Here is a 17,478-nt window from a genome sequence, read left to right on the forward strand (position 1 = left end):
GCCTAATACAAATAAGTGAGATCCTGCTTCAGCAGACTCCAGATTCAGTGTGTTGTTTCTCCCCAGTGGCCAATGGGGAGGTCTCAGTTCACACTCACCACCTCCCTAAGCCCTAGGGAAAGTCCAGCATGTCAGGCTCTGCTTCTGCTCTTTATGCCAGAGCACCCTACATTAGGGTACTGGAGTGCCCAATTTGAGACCATTTCTCCTATGCCCAAAATGAGAAATTATCTTAGAAAATGTTATTATAAAAGTAAGTTAGCAACACAATTCCTTTGGAGAAAGGCAGAGGCAGAGGTATATTTTCTTGAAGAAATGAATATATACAAAATATAATAGCACATGATCTAAAGTATTTTGATGAAACTTCTAGAAAGTTGATATCAAAGAACATGGCATGTATGAGCTAGATCTATGGAGAAAGTAATCTTAAAATAATATATTGTGAAATAGCCAGACTATATAATTACTCACTCTAAATGTGAATTTCAAATATTTTCTCCTATTTCTCTTAATGAATTCTGAAGTCAATTTGATATGAACTTCATAAGTAATGGTATGTCCTAAAGTGCTTTTCTTGAAAACATACACAAAATCAATGTGTTTAGTCAAATCAATGAAGACATATATCATCCCAAACTTTCACTCTTTCTTTCATTCATTCATTTTTCTTGCTTATCATGGGTTTGTCTGTGTATATCACTGACTCTGTGGAACTCCCTTTGTAGAACAGATTCGCTGCAAATTCATAGATTGTCTGTCCCTGTCTCTTGAGTCCTAAAATTAAAGGTTCCACTATCATGTCCCAGAAAACATTAAACTTTCAGAAACATATTCATTATTTTTAATGAGAGAGCAGAGATTATATACTTTTATTTAAAAATCATTTTTTAAGACTGAATATGGTGGCAAAATCTTTTATCCCAGCATTTAAGAGGCAGATGCAGGAGCATCTCTGTGAGTTATAGTTCAACCTGGTCTCCAGAGTGAGTCCAAGACACGTTCTGAAGCTACACAGAGAAATCTGATCTCCAAAATACAGTAAAATTACTTTAAAACCTTCTTTTTCATTGAGTCAGCTATATAAATACAATAGAGTGATGAGTATTTTAATTAAGCTTACTTTATAAAGTGATGTACATTCATAATGTTTTCCCATGATCTATTGAACCTAACAAATTTACTTACTTATTATTTTTTATTAAAAATTTCCACCTCCTCCTCTTCTCCCATTTCCCTCTCCCTCCCCCGAATACCCCTTTCCTTCCCTCTCCCTCCCCCGAATACCCCTTCCCCTCCCTCTCCAGGCCAAAGAGCAGTCAGGGTTCCCTGCCCTGTGGGAAGTCCAAGGCCCTCCCCTCTCCATCCAGGTCTAGAAAGGTGAGCATCCAAACAAACTAGGCTCCCACAAAGCCAGTACATGCAGTAGAAACAAAACCCAGTGCCATTTTCATTGGCTTCTCAGTCAGCCCTCAATGTCAGCCATGTTCAGAGAGTCCGGTTTGATCACATGCTTCTTCAGTCCCAGTCCAGCTGGCCTTGGTGAGCTCCCAATAGATCAGCCCCACTGTTTCAGTGGTCGGGCGCCTTGCGGTCCTGACTTCCTTGTTCATGTTCTCCCTCCTTGTGCTCCCCATTGGGACCTTGAGAGCTCAGTCCTATGCTCCAGTGTGGGTCTCTGTCTCTATCTCCATCCATCGCTGAATGAAGGTTCTATGGTGATATGCAAGATATTCATCAGTGTGGCTATAGTATAGGGCCAGTTCCGGCACCCTTTCCTCTGCCCAAGGAACAAGCTGGGGACATATCCTTGGACACCTGGGAACCCTTCTAGAGCCAAGTCTCTTGCCAACTTTAAAATGGCTCCCTTAATTAAGATATATACTTCCCTGCTCCCATATCCACCCTTCCTCCATCTCAACCAACCCATTCCCCCAAGCTGTCCCCATCCTCCCCTTCTCACTTCTCTCTCCCAATCTCCCTTTACCCCCACCCAACCTCCACCCCTAAGCTCTGAATTTTTGCTTGGCAATCTTGTCTACTTCCAATATCCAGGAGGATAACTATATGTTTTACTTTGAATTTAGCTTCTTATTTAGCTTCTCTAGGATCACGAATTATAGGCTGAATGTTCTTTATTTGTGGCTAGAATCCACTTATGAGTGAGTACCTACCATATTCATCTTTTCGGGTCTGGGTTACCTCACTCACGATAGTGTTTTCTATTTCCATCCTTTTGCATGCAAAATTCAAGATATCATTGTTTTTTACCGCTGTGTAGTATTCTAATGTGTATATATTCCACACTTTCTTTATCCATTTTTTCCATTATTTTTATTGTATTTAATGACAGTGTTTCTCTGCAGCTTTGGAGCCTGTCCTGGAACTAGCTCTTGTAGACCAGGTTGACCTCAAACTCAAACAAATGTACCTGCCTCTGCCTCTCAAGTGCTGGGATTAAAGGCACGCACCACCACTGCCCGGTCAAATTTATTTACTTTTTAGTTGGAATGAAAATAACTTCTGACAACTTGATGATAGCAGTTTTCTCTTCTCCCAGACTTCAGTGGAAATGCTTATAAATTCTACAATACTATTTTATTATGTCATTTGATATTAACAAAGCATTTAATACCTAAACACCTAATCATAGAGACTTGAATTTTGCCAACTCCTTGTAGATCATCACAGAAGTCATTCCACAGAAAATGGCACACTTTTTTGTTTAAGAAGTTCCTGGATGACATTGGATGTAAAATGGTAATAAATATTTACTGAGAAAAGAGCGGGCTGTCCCTGTATGCCATGGGTCTATTGAGTAGCTTCCAAGCAATCACAATCAGCCTGAGTAACTCCAGGTGGATCAAGTTTAAATACAGAGACTTTTGTTACTAATGAGTCCTGGCCTTCAGCTGGACGTTGGGATTAATGAGTCCTGGCCTTCAGCCGCTCTTCCCTCCTAGAACCTTCTAATTAAAGTTACTAGAAGCTGTGCCTAGCTTAGAGATCAGAGGATGGGATTTTCACCTGTTGGCCATTGACTGCAGTGTATTTAAGCCTACATGGTGCTAATAAAGAAGGGCTTTTGGTATCAGTGTTAAAAGGTCTGCTTGTCAGTCTGTTTCTGCGTCTGTGTTCTCAACCTCCAGCCCCTTTCCCAAAGCTCATGAACTGGGGTCTAGCGCATAGAGACTATTGCATGTTGGGACTAATGAGTCCTGGCCTTCTTCAGCTGGATGTTAAGACTAATGAAACTGAAGGCCAGGACTAATTAGTCCCAACAAGAGACATGTTTGTCTGTCCCTCCTGCTCACTCAGTTGGCTTGTACCCATGCTTTTAAATATCTTGGCTCCAGCAAAAATGTCAGATCCCATTTCTGACAAAAATATCACTAGCTGGTTGAGCTATGGATACTCCTCAGGGTTTGTGTCCAGTAATGTGACAATCTCTGTGTATATGATCTTACTGTGCTTCACTGATGGCCTGTGACTGTGTCTCATGGCCTGATCAAGTGTCTCCATGGTGAGTGTCCTCCCCTTCTTACCATCATTGTGGAATCACTTATAGGTAAACATTTGCCTTTTAGGAAGCTCATCACCATAATTCACATGGCTTAGGGGTAAACATCCTTAGAAACATTTCTGAAAACAACAGATTGTTCTTCTTTTTGTTCCTGTTTTCAACCAACCACAAGAGTGCCAAACAGATCAAGTGGGAGTGTGAAGGCCTGTCCTCTATGGACCCAACACTCCCACTTGATCTGTTGCAATCAGGAGGTAAACATCTCCCAGAGTGTTTGCAGATCCTGCTTTGCGCTGGAGCCATTGTCACTTGGGGGGAAGTTGAGCTGTATGGTTAAAAATAAGGAGGCTATTTTCTCTCTTCTTCTTTTCTAGTTTTTGGTATCTGTTTTGTCAAATGGTGTCTTATAGCCTAGTCTGCTAAAACACTCACTAAGTAGTTAAGAATGACCTTGCTGACAATCATCTGGCTTATACCTCCCCAGTGCCTGGGGCCCAGAACTGCCTCAGTACTTCGAGCAACCATTTGTTTTTTGTTTGTTTGTTTTGTTTTGTTTTTTCCCCTCTGTTTTTTTTTTTTTTTTTTTTGAGACATTGTAGCCTTAGCAGTCCGGACTTCACTAAGTAGACAAGGTTGGTTTTGCTTTTGACTTCTGGTTGCTGGGGTTAAAGGTGTGTGCCATTATGAATGGATTAAAGGTGTGTGCCATTATGAATGGGTTGAAGGTGTGTGCCATTATGAATGGATGCCTCCAAGCATGATAACTGATAGGTTGAATTGTTTCCCCTGATGTTCATACCTTGAGGTCTTAACCCCAAAGACTGTGTTCTCTTATCAAAAAAGTGCTGACCCTCAGCTCAAAATTCAGAACCTTAAATGCCATTACCTGAAAGTTTGAATGTTGAAACTTCAAGTTCAGTTACCCTGGGAAAATAAAAAAAAATGTCACATGATAGGAAAAAAATTCGACATTTTGGGAATGGATTAGCAGATGGTAGAACCCTGATTTATATAAATTATAAAAATACATTATAAAAATACACGATTTGTCTGCATTGGTATTCAATCCTATTGATGATAGTGTGGATTTTTAATAAATGAAGCCATGCTGGTCAAAAGAAGCATTCATATGAAAATACTTGTTTCCATGAGAATAAACATGCCACTCTGTGTCACTATTTATTTCCACCCATGATTTCAAGAGACATATTTTAATGTTGTTTGGTTGGGGCTTGTTTTGGTTTTTTTGTTTGTTTGTTTGTTTGTTTGATTTTTTTTTGTCTGCTAAAACAGGATTTCTCTGTATAAACCTGGATGCCCTGCTGTTTATAGTAGACCCTATTTTTGTTGCTGTTATTATTTTTATCTGTTTATTTGTTTTAATCTGTGGCTTTGAAAGACCTGGATAAATCCAGACCCCCCCACCCCCCAGCAGGAAAAAATAGAGCCAAAAATCTAAGCAGGGAGGGAAGAATCAGAAATCTAGGAATAGCCGGTTCAGTTTCAGGAAGGAGCTGAAGATAAAGTTAGATTGTAATCTTGAGAATAATCTTGAGAATGTTGGACTCTGGCGTCCAAACACTGAGAAGGAGTCGCCCCCAGAGACCATCTCACACACTACAGCCAATGCAAAAGCATGAGGATTTTATTAATTCTGTCATGACAGGGTCCCCCAGCATTCGGGAAGCCGAGGGACCTCGAATAGCGGGTACAGTCTACTTTTAAAGGGGTCACAGAAGCAAGGGGGGTTGTTCTTTGACTATTCTGATTGGCTTATTTGAAAGGGCTATTACCAATAATTGACTGGAGAGCTGTTGCCAGATCAAATCAGATGAGGTAAGAGGTCATTTTGACCTTGTTTCCCAGGGGACCGAACCAAAGCATACGTATATGGGTAATTGTTCAGAAACTGAGTACTTGCGAGTGTAGCTGTTAGGTCCTTGGTTCCCAGGGGAGGAGGGGAAGCACTATGGCACAGAGGCTGAGAGGATTCAGAATTGTCAAAAATGGCTTCAAGATTGTCTTAAAGTCTTACAAGAAACAGGGAATTGCCCCCTTGTGATTATCATTGGTATTTTTGGAATTTTCTATGACGCTTTCCCTACCCCCTTTGGATTACTGGGCTGTGGTTTCTTCCCTTAAAAACCCCTTCTCCCAGTTACTCGGGGTTGAACTCCTCCCCTGCATGGGTTATGAGTCTCGGCCCCAGTGCACTGGTTCCTGTCCTGTCAAATAAACCTCGTGTGATTGCAGCAAGGATGGTCTCTCGTGAGTTACTGGGGGGGGGGGGGGGGTCGTGTTATCCCGAGACTTGAGTGAGAGTCTCCCCACACTGGGGGTTCTTTCACTTACTCTGTAGACCTTGCTGGCCTTGAACTCTCAGAGAGCCACCTCTCTCTGCCTCTTGAGTGCTGGAATTAAACGCTTGTTCCACCAAGGCCCAGCATCAGGAGACACAAATTAACCTAACACTTAGAATGCTTGGAGAAAGTCATGGGCCTTTAATTCATGTGCATGCCTTTAATCCCAGCAATGACTAAAATAAGTAGGGGAATTTCTGTGAGTCTGAGCCCAGCCCCTCCTACAGATTGACTTCCAGGACAATCAGGGCTACATTAAGAGAAAGTCTCTCAAAAAACAAACAAACAAAAACCCACAGACAAACGTAACAATGCCTGAAATAGAGAGAAGAGCAGCCCTGGAATCCCAGCACTGGGCATCTAGAAGCCATAGGATTTGAGTGAGGAGGTCATTCTCAACTTCTTACTGAGTCTATGAGTAGAGTAGGCTGCACGATAATATTTTGAACAAACAAAATAAAAACCATTTTAATTCCTCCAGAGGCCAGTCTTCACATCATGTCTATCAAACATCATGGTTTCCCAAAATGAAATACATTCCCCTCTCTCTGCAGACAGAGATGAGACTGGTTCAGCCTCTATCTTTTCTGTGCTGTATTTCAGACACTTTCTGGCTGCCTCCTGTCCTCTGTTTCATTTGACTGCCAAGGATTTGACCTTGTTTACTGCAGCATTAGGGATCCAAATAACCCCAGAAATCAGGGAATCTTGTCAGCTTTAGAATAAGCCACGTGTGAGAACACAATGTCAGAATTCAGGGGAGATAAAGGCCAACTTCAAGACCATCTTGCTGTAAAGCTCTCCACCCACAGCACTCCTCCCTCACTCCCAGGCTCTGCCTATTTCTAAGCCTGACCCTTCCCGCCCTCCCCCACAGTACTTGCTGACGGGACAGTATGTAAGGTTCCACTGCTGACAGAAAAAAAGAAAGGGATACTTCTTTATGGTCTAAATGAAGCTACAATCCTCTTTCATCTTCCTTTTAGAATACTGGATTCATGTCCTAATAATGTTTTAAGGCATAATAAAGCCATCATATTAGTCAGTGTTGAGCGGTCAACACTGGCATAGAGCTCCTACCCTTGGTGTCACATTCTCATCAGTTATGTGGTGCTGAACAATGGCAGTCACTTCTTCCCTGCTAGTCATTAGCATAAACGGCAGAATACTTCCTGTGCCTAAAAGGTTTTCAAAACTAACCAAAGCAAATTTTCATCATTAACTTGTTTGTCACAACAGGCTTATACAGAGTTCCAAGAGAAATAAAAGATATACACTTGCTGTTTATTCTGAATTTGTTACCTGTCTATTTTCCATTTGATTTTGTAGAAGCTTTTGGTTACGTATGAAAATATTTTTGATAAAATGTTTTGGATTATTTAAGGCACTTTCGAAGTGAGTATGTAATTATGTAATATCCATATTTATTCATATCATTTTTCACTTATTTAATATGGTATTCATTTATGCTTTGACAATTTTATATGGTATATTTTATTATATTCTTTTGACATTTTCCAACTCCTCTCAGATCATCCCATACTCCACACACAACTTTCTCCTTCTTAAGAAAAAGCAACAGCAATGACAAACAGAAAAATATCAATAAATACATAGAGTCTGAAAAGTGTTGGCATACTCTTCCTGGGCATGAAGCCTGACCTTTAGTCTGGTTCACATACCCAGTGTCTCTCCATTGGAAAAAACAGAAATTTCCCTCTCCTAGCAGCTCTCAAAGACAAATAGCTTCTAGAAGAGGTGTGGAAGTTTAATCAATTTCAATCAAAAGTAGAATAAAAATGGAACTAGGAAGGAAGGAATAAATATCAAAAGGAAAGGGAGGATTCCATTTTTGTTGTTGTTGTTGTTGTTGTTGTTCTTGTTTTTCGAGACAGGGTTTTTCTGTAGCTACGGAGCCTGTCCTGGAACTAGCTCTTGTAGACCAGGCTAGTCTCGAACTCACAGAGATCCGCCTCTCTCTGCCTCCCGAGTGCTGGGATTAAAGACGTGCGCCACCACTGCCCGGCAAGGATTCCATTTTAAGTACTGAAAGTAGATTTTCACAGGAAGGAGTGGACAGAGTGTATTCTTCATCTAGCAGTAAACACCATCCAAATCCTGTTAAAAATCTTTTCAAGTCTCAGCTCTGGTCACAAGAACATGGTCATTGTCCTGTACCCATGTAAGTCTCAAGTTTAGAATTATCCTTATCCTGACAGGAAAATAGTTCTCACCCGCATACTGTGTGAGGCCACGGCAGCAAGTGCTGAGCTAAAAATTGAGTCTGTCCTGTGTTGAGATGAGACTCTGGGCCCTGATTTATAGCTTTATTATCCCCAGGGCCCCTTTTCTACTACAGGAGAGCTTTGTAACTCAACTCTAGATCTATGATACCATCTACATAAGGGACTGAAAGAGCTCTCAAATGACTTTCCACCAATTACATGTCAGTGCAAAAGCTGCCCACACCACAGGAGCAAATCCAAGGAAGCAATTAGGATGAATTAGGTAGAAAACATCTCTGTGAGCCCAATGTTACAAGGAGGGACGCTGTGAATATGTATGCTTCCCATTAGTTAACAAAGAACATGCTTTGGCCTATGGCAGAAGAAAATACAGATAGGTAGGAGACCCAAGCAGAACTAGAGAGAGGAAGAAGATGGCACGGAGAGAGATGCCAGCAAGTCGCTCATAAAACCAGAACACCTAAGATAATGCCACAGCCATGTGACATTATACAGACTATTAAAAATGGGTTAATTTACAAGTGGGAAAAAGCCATTAATAGCCTAAGACATCGACCAAGCCATTATATTAATATTAGCCTCTGAGCCACTATAAGCGGCTGTGGGCACTGATGGACAGAAGAGAAACCAGTCCAGTGGGGCCAGGCAAGACAGACCAAGAAGCTTCCAACTACAGAGGGATACAGAAAGGGCCAATGCTAAGAAACTGAAATTTTGGGGAACATGTTTCCAAAAGCAAGGGGATGTGCCTGATCTTGCCTCAACTTGATGTGCCATGCTTTGTTCAAGCCCACAGGAGACCTGCCCCTTTCTGAGTGCAGGTGTAAGAGGAGTGAATGGGGAGAGGGTAGATAGCAAGGGGGAGGGAGGAAGAGAGGGAGGGAAACTGCAGTTTCATATACGTAAAATACATGAAAAAATGTTATTTAAGGAAAATAAAAAAGGAGAGACTAGGGTTCATGTCAAACTTGGAGGTCACTATCTCTTATCACAGCAGGTTAGTAACAGACTGGAACTCGACCCGATACTGTAGGTAAGAACAAAGGGAGAAATAGGAAAGCATTTTTTAATAAAAATACACATACTCCCCAGAGTATTGGACCTCTGCAATGGGTCATAAAGATGGCCAGAATGGAAGAGACTGAGTAAGAGGTGACAATATGTACACCAAGGTGAGGAGAGTCTGGGCAGCTCTGTCCTCAGGCGAGACTTTCAGAGAGTGTTGAGCACTGTGGATTTGCTGGACTTGTCTCTTCAGTCTGTAGAGGACACTCACCATGGAGACACTTGAACAGGGCATGAGACACAGACACAGGCCATCAATAAAGCACAGTAAGGACATATACAGAGCCGTTGCAATATTAGCAGAAACATGAGCGGTACCCACAACTCACCCTCCAAGTCACACTTTTGGTGGAAATGGGCCCTGACAATCTTTCTGGAGTCAAAACATTTATTCCGTAAACACCCACTATCAAATTACATCCAATGTCATCCAGGAAATCCTTAAACCCAAAATGTGACATTGCGAAATGCCTCTTGAGATGATAGGCAAGCAGATGACAAAAGTCAAACGCTCTACAATCAGGTCTATAGTGATATTTATATTTTAATAAATACAGCTTGCCTAAATATCAGAAAGGCAAAACTAAGCCAGTAGAAGTCAGGCAGTGGTGGCCCACACCTTTAATCCCAGGATTCTAAGAGACAGAGGCAGATGGATCTCTGTAAATTCAAGGCCACCCTGTCTACACAAGATCAATGCTGAAACAAATCCAGGTGGTGAGGGTTTGCACCTTTAATGCCAGCACTAGGAAGTAATGCCTTTAATCTCGACTGTACAAGGAATATAAACTGGTTGGAGAGAGAGGCTCAGTCGGTTTAGTCTATTTAGTCTGCACAGTCTGCAGTTGTCCAGCCTTGGTGGAGGTAAAACTTCTCTAAGTGACTTGGCTGCTTTGCTTTCTGTCTCTGGGTTTTTATTATTTGTGCTACCCAGGTGTTTGGGCACTACCTACTTTCCAGTGAATATTAAAATGGCATTAATAAAATAGAAGCCACGCATTCCCACTAGAGTCTTGGAGAAGAGGAAAATTCCCATTACCAAGTTTGCAGGAAACATTTTCTTTATCATTAAAATTAATTTATTATTTTTTAAAAGAAAACAAACTATTTTTTTATTTTACATACCAATCCTAGTTCCTACTCCTTCCCCTCTTCCCATTCCTTCCACCTACCCACCACCTCATCCCCATCCAGAGAGGGTAAGGCACATTGCTTTGGGTAGGCCCTCCCTACTATATCTAGGCTGAGCAAGGTATACATCCAAAGAAAATAGGTTCCAAAAAGCTCAGTACAAGCAGTAGGGATAAATTCTGGTGCCACTGCCAGTAACCCACAATCTGCCCTAGCCATACAACTGTCACCCACATTCAGAGGGACTAGTTTGGTCCTATGCTGTTTCCTTCCCTGTCCGGCTGGTGTTTGTGAGTTCCCATTAGCTCAGGTAAGCTGTTTTAGTGGGTGTCCCCATCATGGTCTTACCTCTTTGCTCATGTTCTCATTCCTCCCACTCTTTAACATTTTCATACATACTTAAATAGTAAATTAAAGTAGTAGGTTCAACAGACCCTGGAAATAATTTCAGGAAGTTAGTTTAGGTTAAATAAAATAGTCATCATTTCTTGTATTTACTTAGCTGTCTCAATGATGAATGTCTAGAAGTTTGCTGTTAATAGTAGGTATGTTCAGCCCCAGGACTTGTGGAAGACGTGGACTCACACTGCACCGGCCCACAGCATGTCCAGGCAAGTGGTGGTGAGGGCACAGGAGATGCAGGCATGCCCCAATCTGGCCCCCAGGACTCAGTTGATGAGTTCTGGCATGTATGCAGGCAGAGAAAGGCTCATCCTCCCTTCAGGTCCTGGCCACTAGGAATTCCACCATGTTTCAGTATGCATATGGGCAACACAAAATAGACTTTTTGTTTGTGAGTGTGGGGCAAAGTCATGGGGGAGGGAGCAGATAAGAGAAGACTTGGCAGTGAGCACAATGGGGGACATGATGTGAGTTCCAAAATAATCAGTAAAAATTACTTTTAATAAAAGAAGTATTCTCTATTATTTCAATGGAAAGTATTGGATATGTTTAGTAAAAATTAATGTTATCACAGAATGTGGTGGCACAAGCTTTTATTCCCTAGTACTAAGGAGACAGAGGCAGACAGACCTATGAATTTGAGGCTAACCTGGTCTATAGCGTCAGTTCCAGGATAGCCAGTGCTACAAACAGAGAAAGCCTCTCTCAAAAAGCCAAAATGATAATAGAAAAAAAAAGAAAAACAGAAATTGTTTTCACTCATTCTGACTAAATAAACTGATTTGAGATCATTTTTCAAAGAATTTTCAAATCATGCCATAATTTCTGAATTCACGAGCAAAATTTGAAATTCACCTAGAGAAACAAGAGAAAATATTTCACAGCTATGTTTAGAATAAGTGGTTAATTCTGAATATAAAATGAATACTTAAAGATTCCTTTTGTTTAATTCATTTTATTTAATATTGTATTTTAATATTAATTTTGCTTTAAATTGTGTGTGTTTTCATGGATGCTTCTGCAAAGCTCATTTCACAACTCACAAGCAAGTAAGAAAAATGTCAAGACAGCATTTTAAAACTAGGGGTCAGAGAGAAGATCAGCCTTAAAGAGCTCGCTGTGAAAACATGAGGATCAGAGTTTGGGTCCTCAGAACACATAACAGAACACCAAGCACAGAGCTCCAGTGCTGGGAAGATGGGGACAAGTGGGTCTCTGGGGCTCACTAGTAAACCAGTATAGCCAAACGAGCAAGCTCCAGAACAGTAAGAGACCCTCTCAAAAACTGAGGTAGCGAGCAATTGAGGAAGACTCCGGATACTGACCTCTAGCACACACACACACGTATCTATGTGCAGTGACCACACATGCACACACACAAATCACCTGCAAGATTATTCATGTTTTGTTTTCAAAACTAGTAAAAGTATCTTTTTTTTCCAACCTGAAAACATTAAACACTAAACTGGGCAGCTGAAAACGCTTTTCACAGCACTGAAGAAATGGCTCAGTGGTTAAAAGGGCAGAGGACCTGGGTTTAGTTCCTAGCACCTGCATCAGGCAGCTCTCAACTACTTGCCACTCCAGTTCCAAAGGACCCGACACCCTCTGGTCTTTTTGGTTTCCTGCACACATGTGATACATATGAATCCACACAGGTATACACACATATACATGAGAAGATTCTTAAAAACACAACAAAACAAAGTGTGCTTTGGGAGATTGCATGTGAAGCTAAGTGCTGGAAGAGAGCAGAGAATCATCATGAATAATTAAGGAAATACAATGAGGGGAAAATCAGTTGCCCAACCAGAATTAAATACCTCATCCTAATAGGTTTTCCACCTATACCTTAATAAACTGGTATTTGCTTTGGGCCACTGATGTGAGATTCCCTTTTGTATACTGTGAATATGTTTTATTATCACTGGTTAATAAAGAAGCTGCTTTGGCCTATGGCAGGGTAAAATATAGATAGCAAGGCAGGAAATTCAAGCAGAGACAGAGGAGGAAAGAAGGTGGAGTCCATAGCCCTGTGGCAATACAGATTAATAGAAATGGGTTAAGATGTAAGAGCTAGTTAGAAATATGCCTAAACCACTGGCCAAACAGTGCTGTAATTAATATAGTTTCTGAGTGATTATCTGGGTCTGGGCAGCTGGAAAATGGAAGCACAGTCTCCGTTTGCAGGCCACATCTGTCTCCTCTCTATCCAGATGCGGTCCTTTGTCCCCAAGACCTGCCCCCTTTCCCATGTACCATCCTCCTTGTCCCTCATACCCTATCTCCTTTCTCACCACATCCTAGCTCATTCCAACACAGGCCTTCCTTTCTGTCCCACCTAAAAATTACACCTGAAAAGTCATTTGGGGCTGTTTTCTGCCTTACTGGGAAAGCAGTCACTTTTCTTTACCTTTAATAAAGTATCTCTCTGGCCGGGCGATGGTGGCGCACGCCTTTAATCCCAGCACTCGGGAGGCAGAGGCAGGCGGATCTCTGTGAGTTCGAAACCAGCCTGGTCTACAGAGCTAGTTCCAGGACAGGCTCCAAAGCCACAGAGAAACCCTGTCTCAAAAAACCAAAAAAATAAAGTATCTCTCTGTGAAAACAGGTGTTTAGATGTGGTTTGTGCCTAATCCAGGGACTGGGAGGAAGCCCCAGCCCTATGGGGGTCTCCTTCACTATGAGCTTCAGGTCTTTACCTCACAAGGGGTACAAGGTGGCAAGAGTGTCTCTGCCACAAAATGGGGAAGGTAAGGCCCAACATTCCTACACAGAGACACCCACTAACACATAGACCACACAAGAAAATACATGAGACAAAGCACACAGGAGAAACACAGAAACATCAACTTTTATTTACTATTCAGAAATAAAACACCAGACACTTTTTAGGCATTTGGTAAACTTAAGTGATCAAACTTTCAAATTCCTCATCTTTTTTTACCCTCACATGCCAGGAGGAAGAGCTAACAGATGCGAGGAAGTTAAACAACCTATTTTCACTGGCTAAGTGCTAGTTAGGAGCTACATGGCTCTCCATGTGCAGATTAGACACTGAGGCGGAAGCCCTGCTAACCTCTGGTGAGGAAGGCACACAGTTCAGTATGATTTGTGGTAATTCCTCAAGTGACGGTGGTATGTGGATGACTGGCGGAACCTATGGTTACACAGAGAACAGGTGTAGGGCTTCTCTCCTGTGTGAATCCTCTCATGAGCTTGCAGATTGGTCTTGTGGCTGAAGGACCTGCCACAGGTGTTGCATGAGAAAGGCTTCTCTGGCTTGTGTACGGCCTCATGAATTTGGAGCTCTGAGACTTGACAGAAGCCTTCCTGACAAATGGGACAGACAAATGGCCTCTCATTCCTGTGTCTTTTCTGGTGCATTAACAGGTTACAGGAATATTTGAAAGCTTTGGGGCATTTATCACATTTGAATGGTTTGGAATCTATGTGGAGTCTCTCCTGGTCACTCACACAGAGAGAATTTACCTCCTGATTCTGGTAAAGAGGAACAGGCTCAGAAGTAGGTTGCTCTGGCCTGGAGAGGAACCCTGGTACCACCATCGTGACACCTTCAGAAGAATGTGGTGTTGGAGACACTTCCTGGGACCTGGATGTATCCCAGATTGCTTTTCTGGAATCCCAGAGAACTCCATAAGGGACACCTCCCTGTTCAAGTTCAGGACATTGCCCTCCCTGGATAATGAGAAAAGAATCTTTCTCATCTCTGAGACTGCTGATACCATCATTTCCAACAGTAGTATTCAAGAGGGTGTTGTGGCCATCGTCAGCGTCTTCAGACTGGTCTGTCCTGGAGAGATACACTGGTTGTACTTCCATAAACATATGTTCATAAGAAGATGCACTCAGGGACTCTGTCTGGTACCTGGAAGTGCCTTGCTTTGCTCTTTTGGAATCCCAAAGGACTCCATAAGAAACACCTCCTTGTTCAGGCTTAGGATACTGCCCTGTGTGGATAACAAGAAGGGAGTCCATCTCATTTCCAGGACTACTAACACAACTATTCACTTCACTACCTTTCAAGAAAGTGTTTGGGTCATCTTCACTGTTTTCATATCCTGTGGAAATAAAGAGTCTATGAAACTGTGTCCAGGAAGGGATCCTCACACAACATCCCTCTTCTCTTCAGGCTACCCTACTCACCTGTTGCCAATACCACATCCCGTGGAATCTGCAAGGGTGTTCTTGCCTTCTCCTGTGTTGTAGTTCTGAATGACTGTTGTTCTTTTAAATGCTTGATGACTTCTTTTAAGGTCATGTTCTCAGAAAAGAGCGCTTCCTGCCCATGCATGAAGACATGAACCTGTAAACAAAGCCAGATGACCATTGCCAATGAATCCATGGATTACAGAAAAAACTTGCCCTCAACCTGACTGCCCAGGATCACTGAACTATTGGTTAGTTCATTTGTTTATCCTCATCCGTAAGGATGTTATCATCTGGAATCCTCAGAGACTCAACTGTAATACTAGAGTGCCTGCCATTTTGGAGTCCTAGCCTCAGACTGGCAATTGTTACTTTCTGTCTTTGAACCTCATGTACTTAGCCATTTCCACCCTCAGGTAGCTGAGGCTTTCCCATCCCCCATCTCCAGCCATTAATCTAGCTGTCACTTCACTTTGCTGTGTAAGTGGTCTTTATTTCCAATACCTGTAATATGTTGTCACTCCCATCGACCACTGGCCCTAGACAATCACCTTTGACCACAAATGCCCTTAGTAAGAAAGCTTTAAATTGGGTCTCGTTTATTTACTTATTATTGAATTATTAACAGAAATAACTCCTGTCTGATACTTGTCCAACACATAAATAATCTTCACAAGTCGCACACTGCCTCTGCTCTTAGGAACATGACTAGGACATTAGGACAGTAGTTTACATGGAATTAAGCTTCAACCATGAATTTCTCAATTAAAAACAAAGTGCAGGTGTGCAACTGTGGAATAAAACAAACTGTGAAGTGGGAATGTGTTTACAGAATAAAAGGACTTAAAAATAGTAGGGTGTAGTGGGTGGCACCTTTAATCCAGCACCGGAGGAGAAAAGGGCCAGCCAGGGCTACACTACAAAACCATGCCTCAAATTGAGAAAAAAAAAATTAAAAACTAAAAACTAATTAACTAAAAAAACTTACCAAACTGATATTGAAAGAAGAAAAATCTAAAACACTATGTTTGAAGCATTTCTTCACCCACCATTTCTGTCAATAACTTAGATTTATGCAAATCGAGACTTTGATATAAGACCCAATATAATTACACATATATTAAGTCTCTCTGGATTTAAAATTTTGCACCCAAGTACCACTATTCACTGAGGCATTTCTTATGGGTGTGTGGGTGTTGTGCAAGCATGTGAGAGCTGTATTTTAACATAAAAAACTTATGTTGCAACCCCAGTATTTTAAACAGGGTATCTTCTGACATGTAAGAACCAACCTGGAAAGTCAGTTTCTGCATCCCAGGTCTGGGGATCACAGGCCAGTGCTAGGAGCTAGATTTTTAGCCAGATTACCAACTCAGTAATTAAGATTACAACAAGGGTCCCTCCCTGAATTTAGCCATGTCACAGATCCACAGCATCACATCTAAAGCCACAAAGGCTCTGCTTGAATGTCAATTCTCCAGTCTCTCTATCACAGCACAAACTAACTAAACTTAATTATGATCCTCAAACAACTGATGCACTCCTTTCTGCTTTATTCGTGCTCATTTAGAGCACTGTATATTATCCCTTGTAACAACTTTGGAGGCAGAGAGCAATCTCACTAATAACAAAAATAAATAAAACAAAAATAAAAACAAGTAATATAAGTATCTCAATAACAACACCCTCTCCTCATTTATTCCCAGATGCAAATGACAGTATTTCCTTTCAACCCAGCCATCTCACCTCACTCACCATGACAGGAGGCTTCAAGCACTCGTCAGTCAGACCTTCCATGAATGTCCCCAGGTTTCTGCCACTTGATTCCCACTTCTCTTTCACGGCAAAACTGTCCTTGTAGCGCCCGGTTTTCAGAAACTGCTCCAAGACCAGTTGAGAGATCATCTGCTCCTTGCTCTGCTCTTCTGGCTTCAACCAGGAGGTGAACATCTCCCAGAGTGTTTGCAGCTCCTGCTTCACACACGAGCCTTTGTCATTCAGGGCAAGACGGGCACTTGAAAAGTTAGAGATGTCAGGAGAAACCTGGGTTGGAATAAACTCTCTAGCGTCTGGTTCAAGGTTATCTGCTTGTGACTTGGGCTTAAAAGATCCTCTGAGCTGTGAAGCCATTCTGATCAGGATTCTCAGAAAGAAGTTTGATATCTGCCTTGAGACTTGAAGATATGTTTCAACAATTCGTAGATGTGAAAAGCTGTACGTTAAAAAGAGACGAGACACAATAATTAAAGTCAAAAATCAACTACGAGTTCTGTCACAGATTGTTTCATGGTTTCCTGACAGGGCACACTTCACCCTAGCGGTACACAAATGCGTCCAGAGAACACATCAAAGAGCAGCTGTGAAGCACAATACTTGACTCCATAGGGAAAATAATCCTGGATTAAGAAATGGAAGACGTACCATAAGCTAAACACTGCACGCAAGCTCTGCAGTAGTTTGGGGCTATCTGGTTCCTCCTTGCGAAAGGTAAAATTATTGTGACTGATCATCCAATTTTAAGCTTCACCCCTCTTCTCCCATTCTGAAGTGCCATAAAGCAGCCCTTCCATAAGAAACCCAT

At 41.8% G+C, this 17,478-nt stretch overlaps 1 protein-coding gene and 2 pseudogenes across 1 annotated transcript; 1 reads left to right on the top strand and 2 right to left on the bottom strand.

Moving 5' to 3' along the window:
• Window positions 1-2,510: 2,510 nt before the first annotated feature.
• On the top strand, window positions 2,511-3,568 carry LOC126493786 (vomeronasal type-1 receptor 3-like; annotated as a pseudogene).
• Window positions 3,569-9,107: 5,539 nt separating this feature from the next.
• On the bottom strand, window positions 9,108-10,971 carry LOC126493787 (vomeronasal type-1 receptor 4-like; annotated as a pseudogene).
• Window positions 10,972-13,695: 2,724 nt separating this feature from the next.
• Zscan4 (zinc finger and SCAN domain containing 4) lies at window positions 13,696-17,027 on the bottom strand. Its single transcript, XM_050130894.1, has 3 exons — window positions 16,653-17,027; window positions 14,895-15,054; window positions 13,696-14,809 (listed from the first exon to the last, which is right to left on the bottom strand). Exons 1-3 carry the CDS (start codon window positions 17,025-17,027, stop codon window positions 13,830-13,832), a joined length of 1,515 nt encoding a protein of 504 aa, XP_049986851.1. The 3' UTR covers window positions 13,696-13,829.
• Window positions 17,028-17,478: the final 451 nt, after the last annotated feature.

The sequence above is a fragment of the Alexandromys fortis genome, unplaced genomic scaffold, assembly GCF_014885135.2.
Source record: "Alexandromys fortis isolate MF-2015 unplaced genomic scaffold, M_Fortis_MF-2015_v1.1 scaffold_339, whole genome shotgun sequence".
Lineage (NCBI taxonomy): Eukaryota > Metazoa > Chordata > Mammalia > Rodentia > Cricetidae > Alexandromys > Alexandromys fortis.

What these genes read in the sequence shown, in the direction of transcription:
- Zscan4 (XM_050130894.1), bottom strand. Translation starts at nt 17,027, where the DNA reads ATGGCTTCACAGCTCAGAGGATCTTTTAAGCCCAAGTCACAAGCAGAT. An exon ending in GCTTGAAGCCTCCTGTCATG is followed by an intron (nt 15,055 to 16,652) that starts GTGAGTGAGGTG and finishes CTTTGTTTACAG; the next exon opens with GTTCATGTCTTCATGCATGG. An exon ending in GGATGTGGTATTGGCAACAG is followed by an intron (nt 14,810 to 14,894) that starts GTGAGTAGGGTA and finishes TTATTTCCACAG; the next exon opens with GATATGAAAACAGTGAAGAT.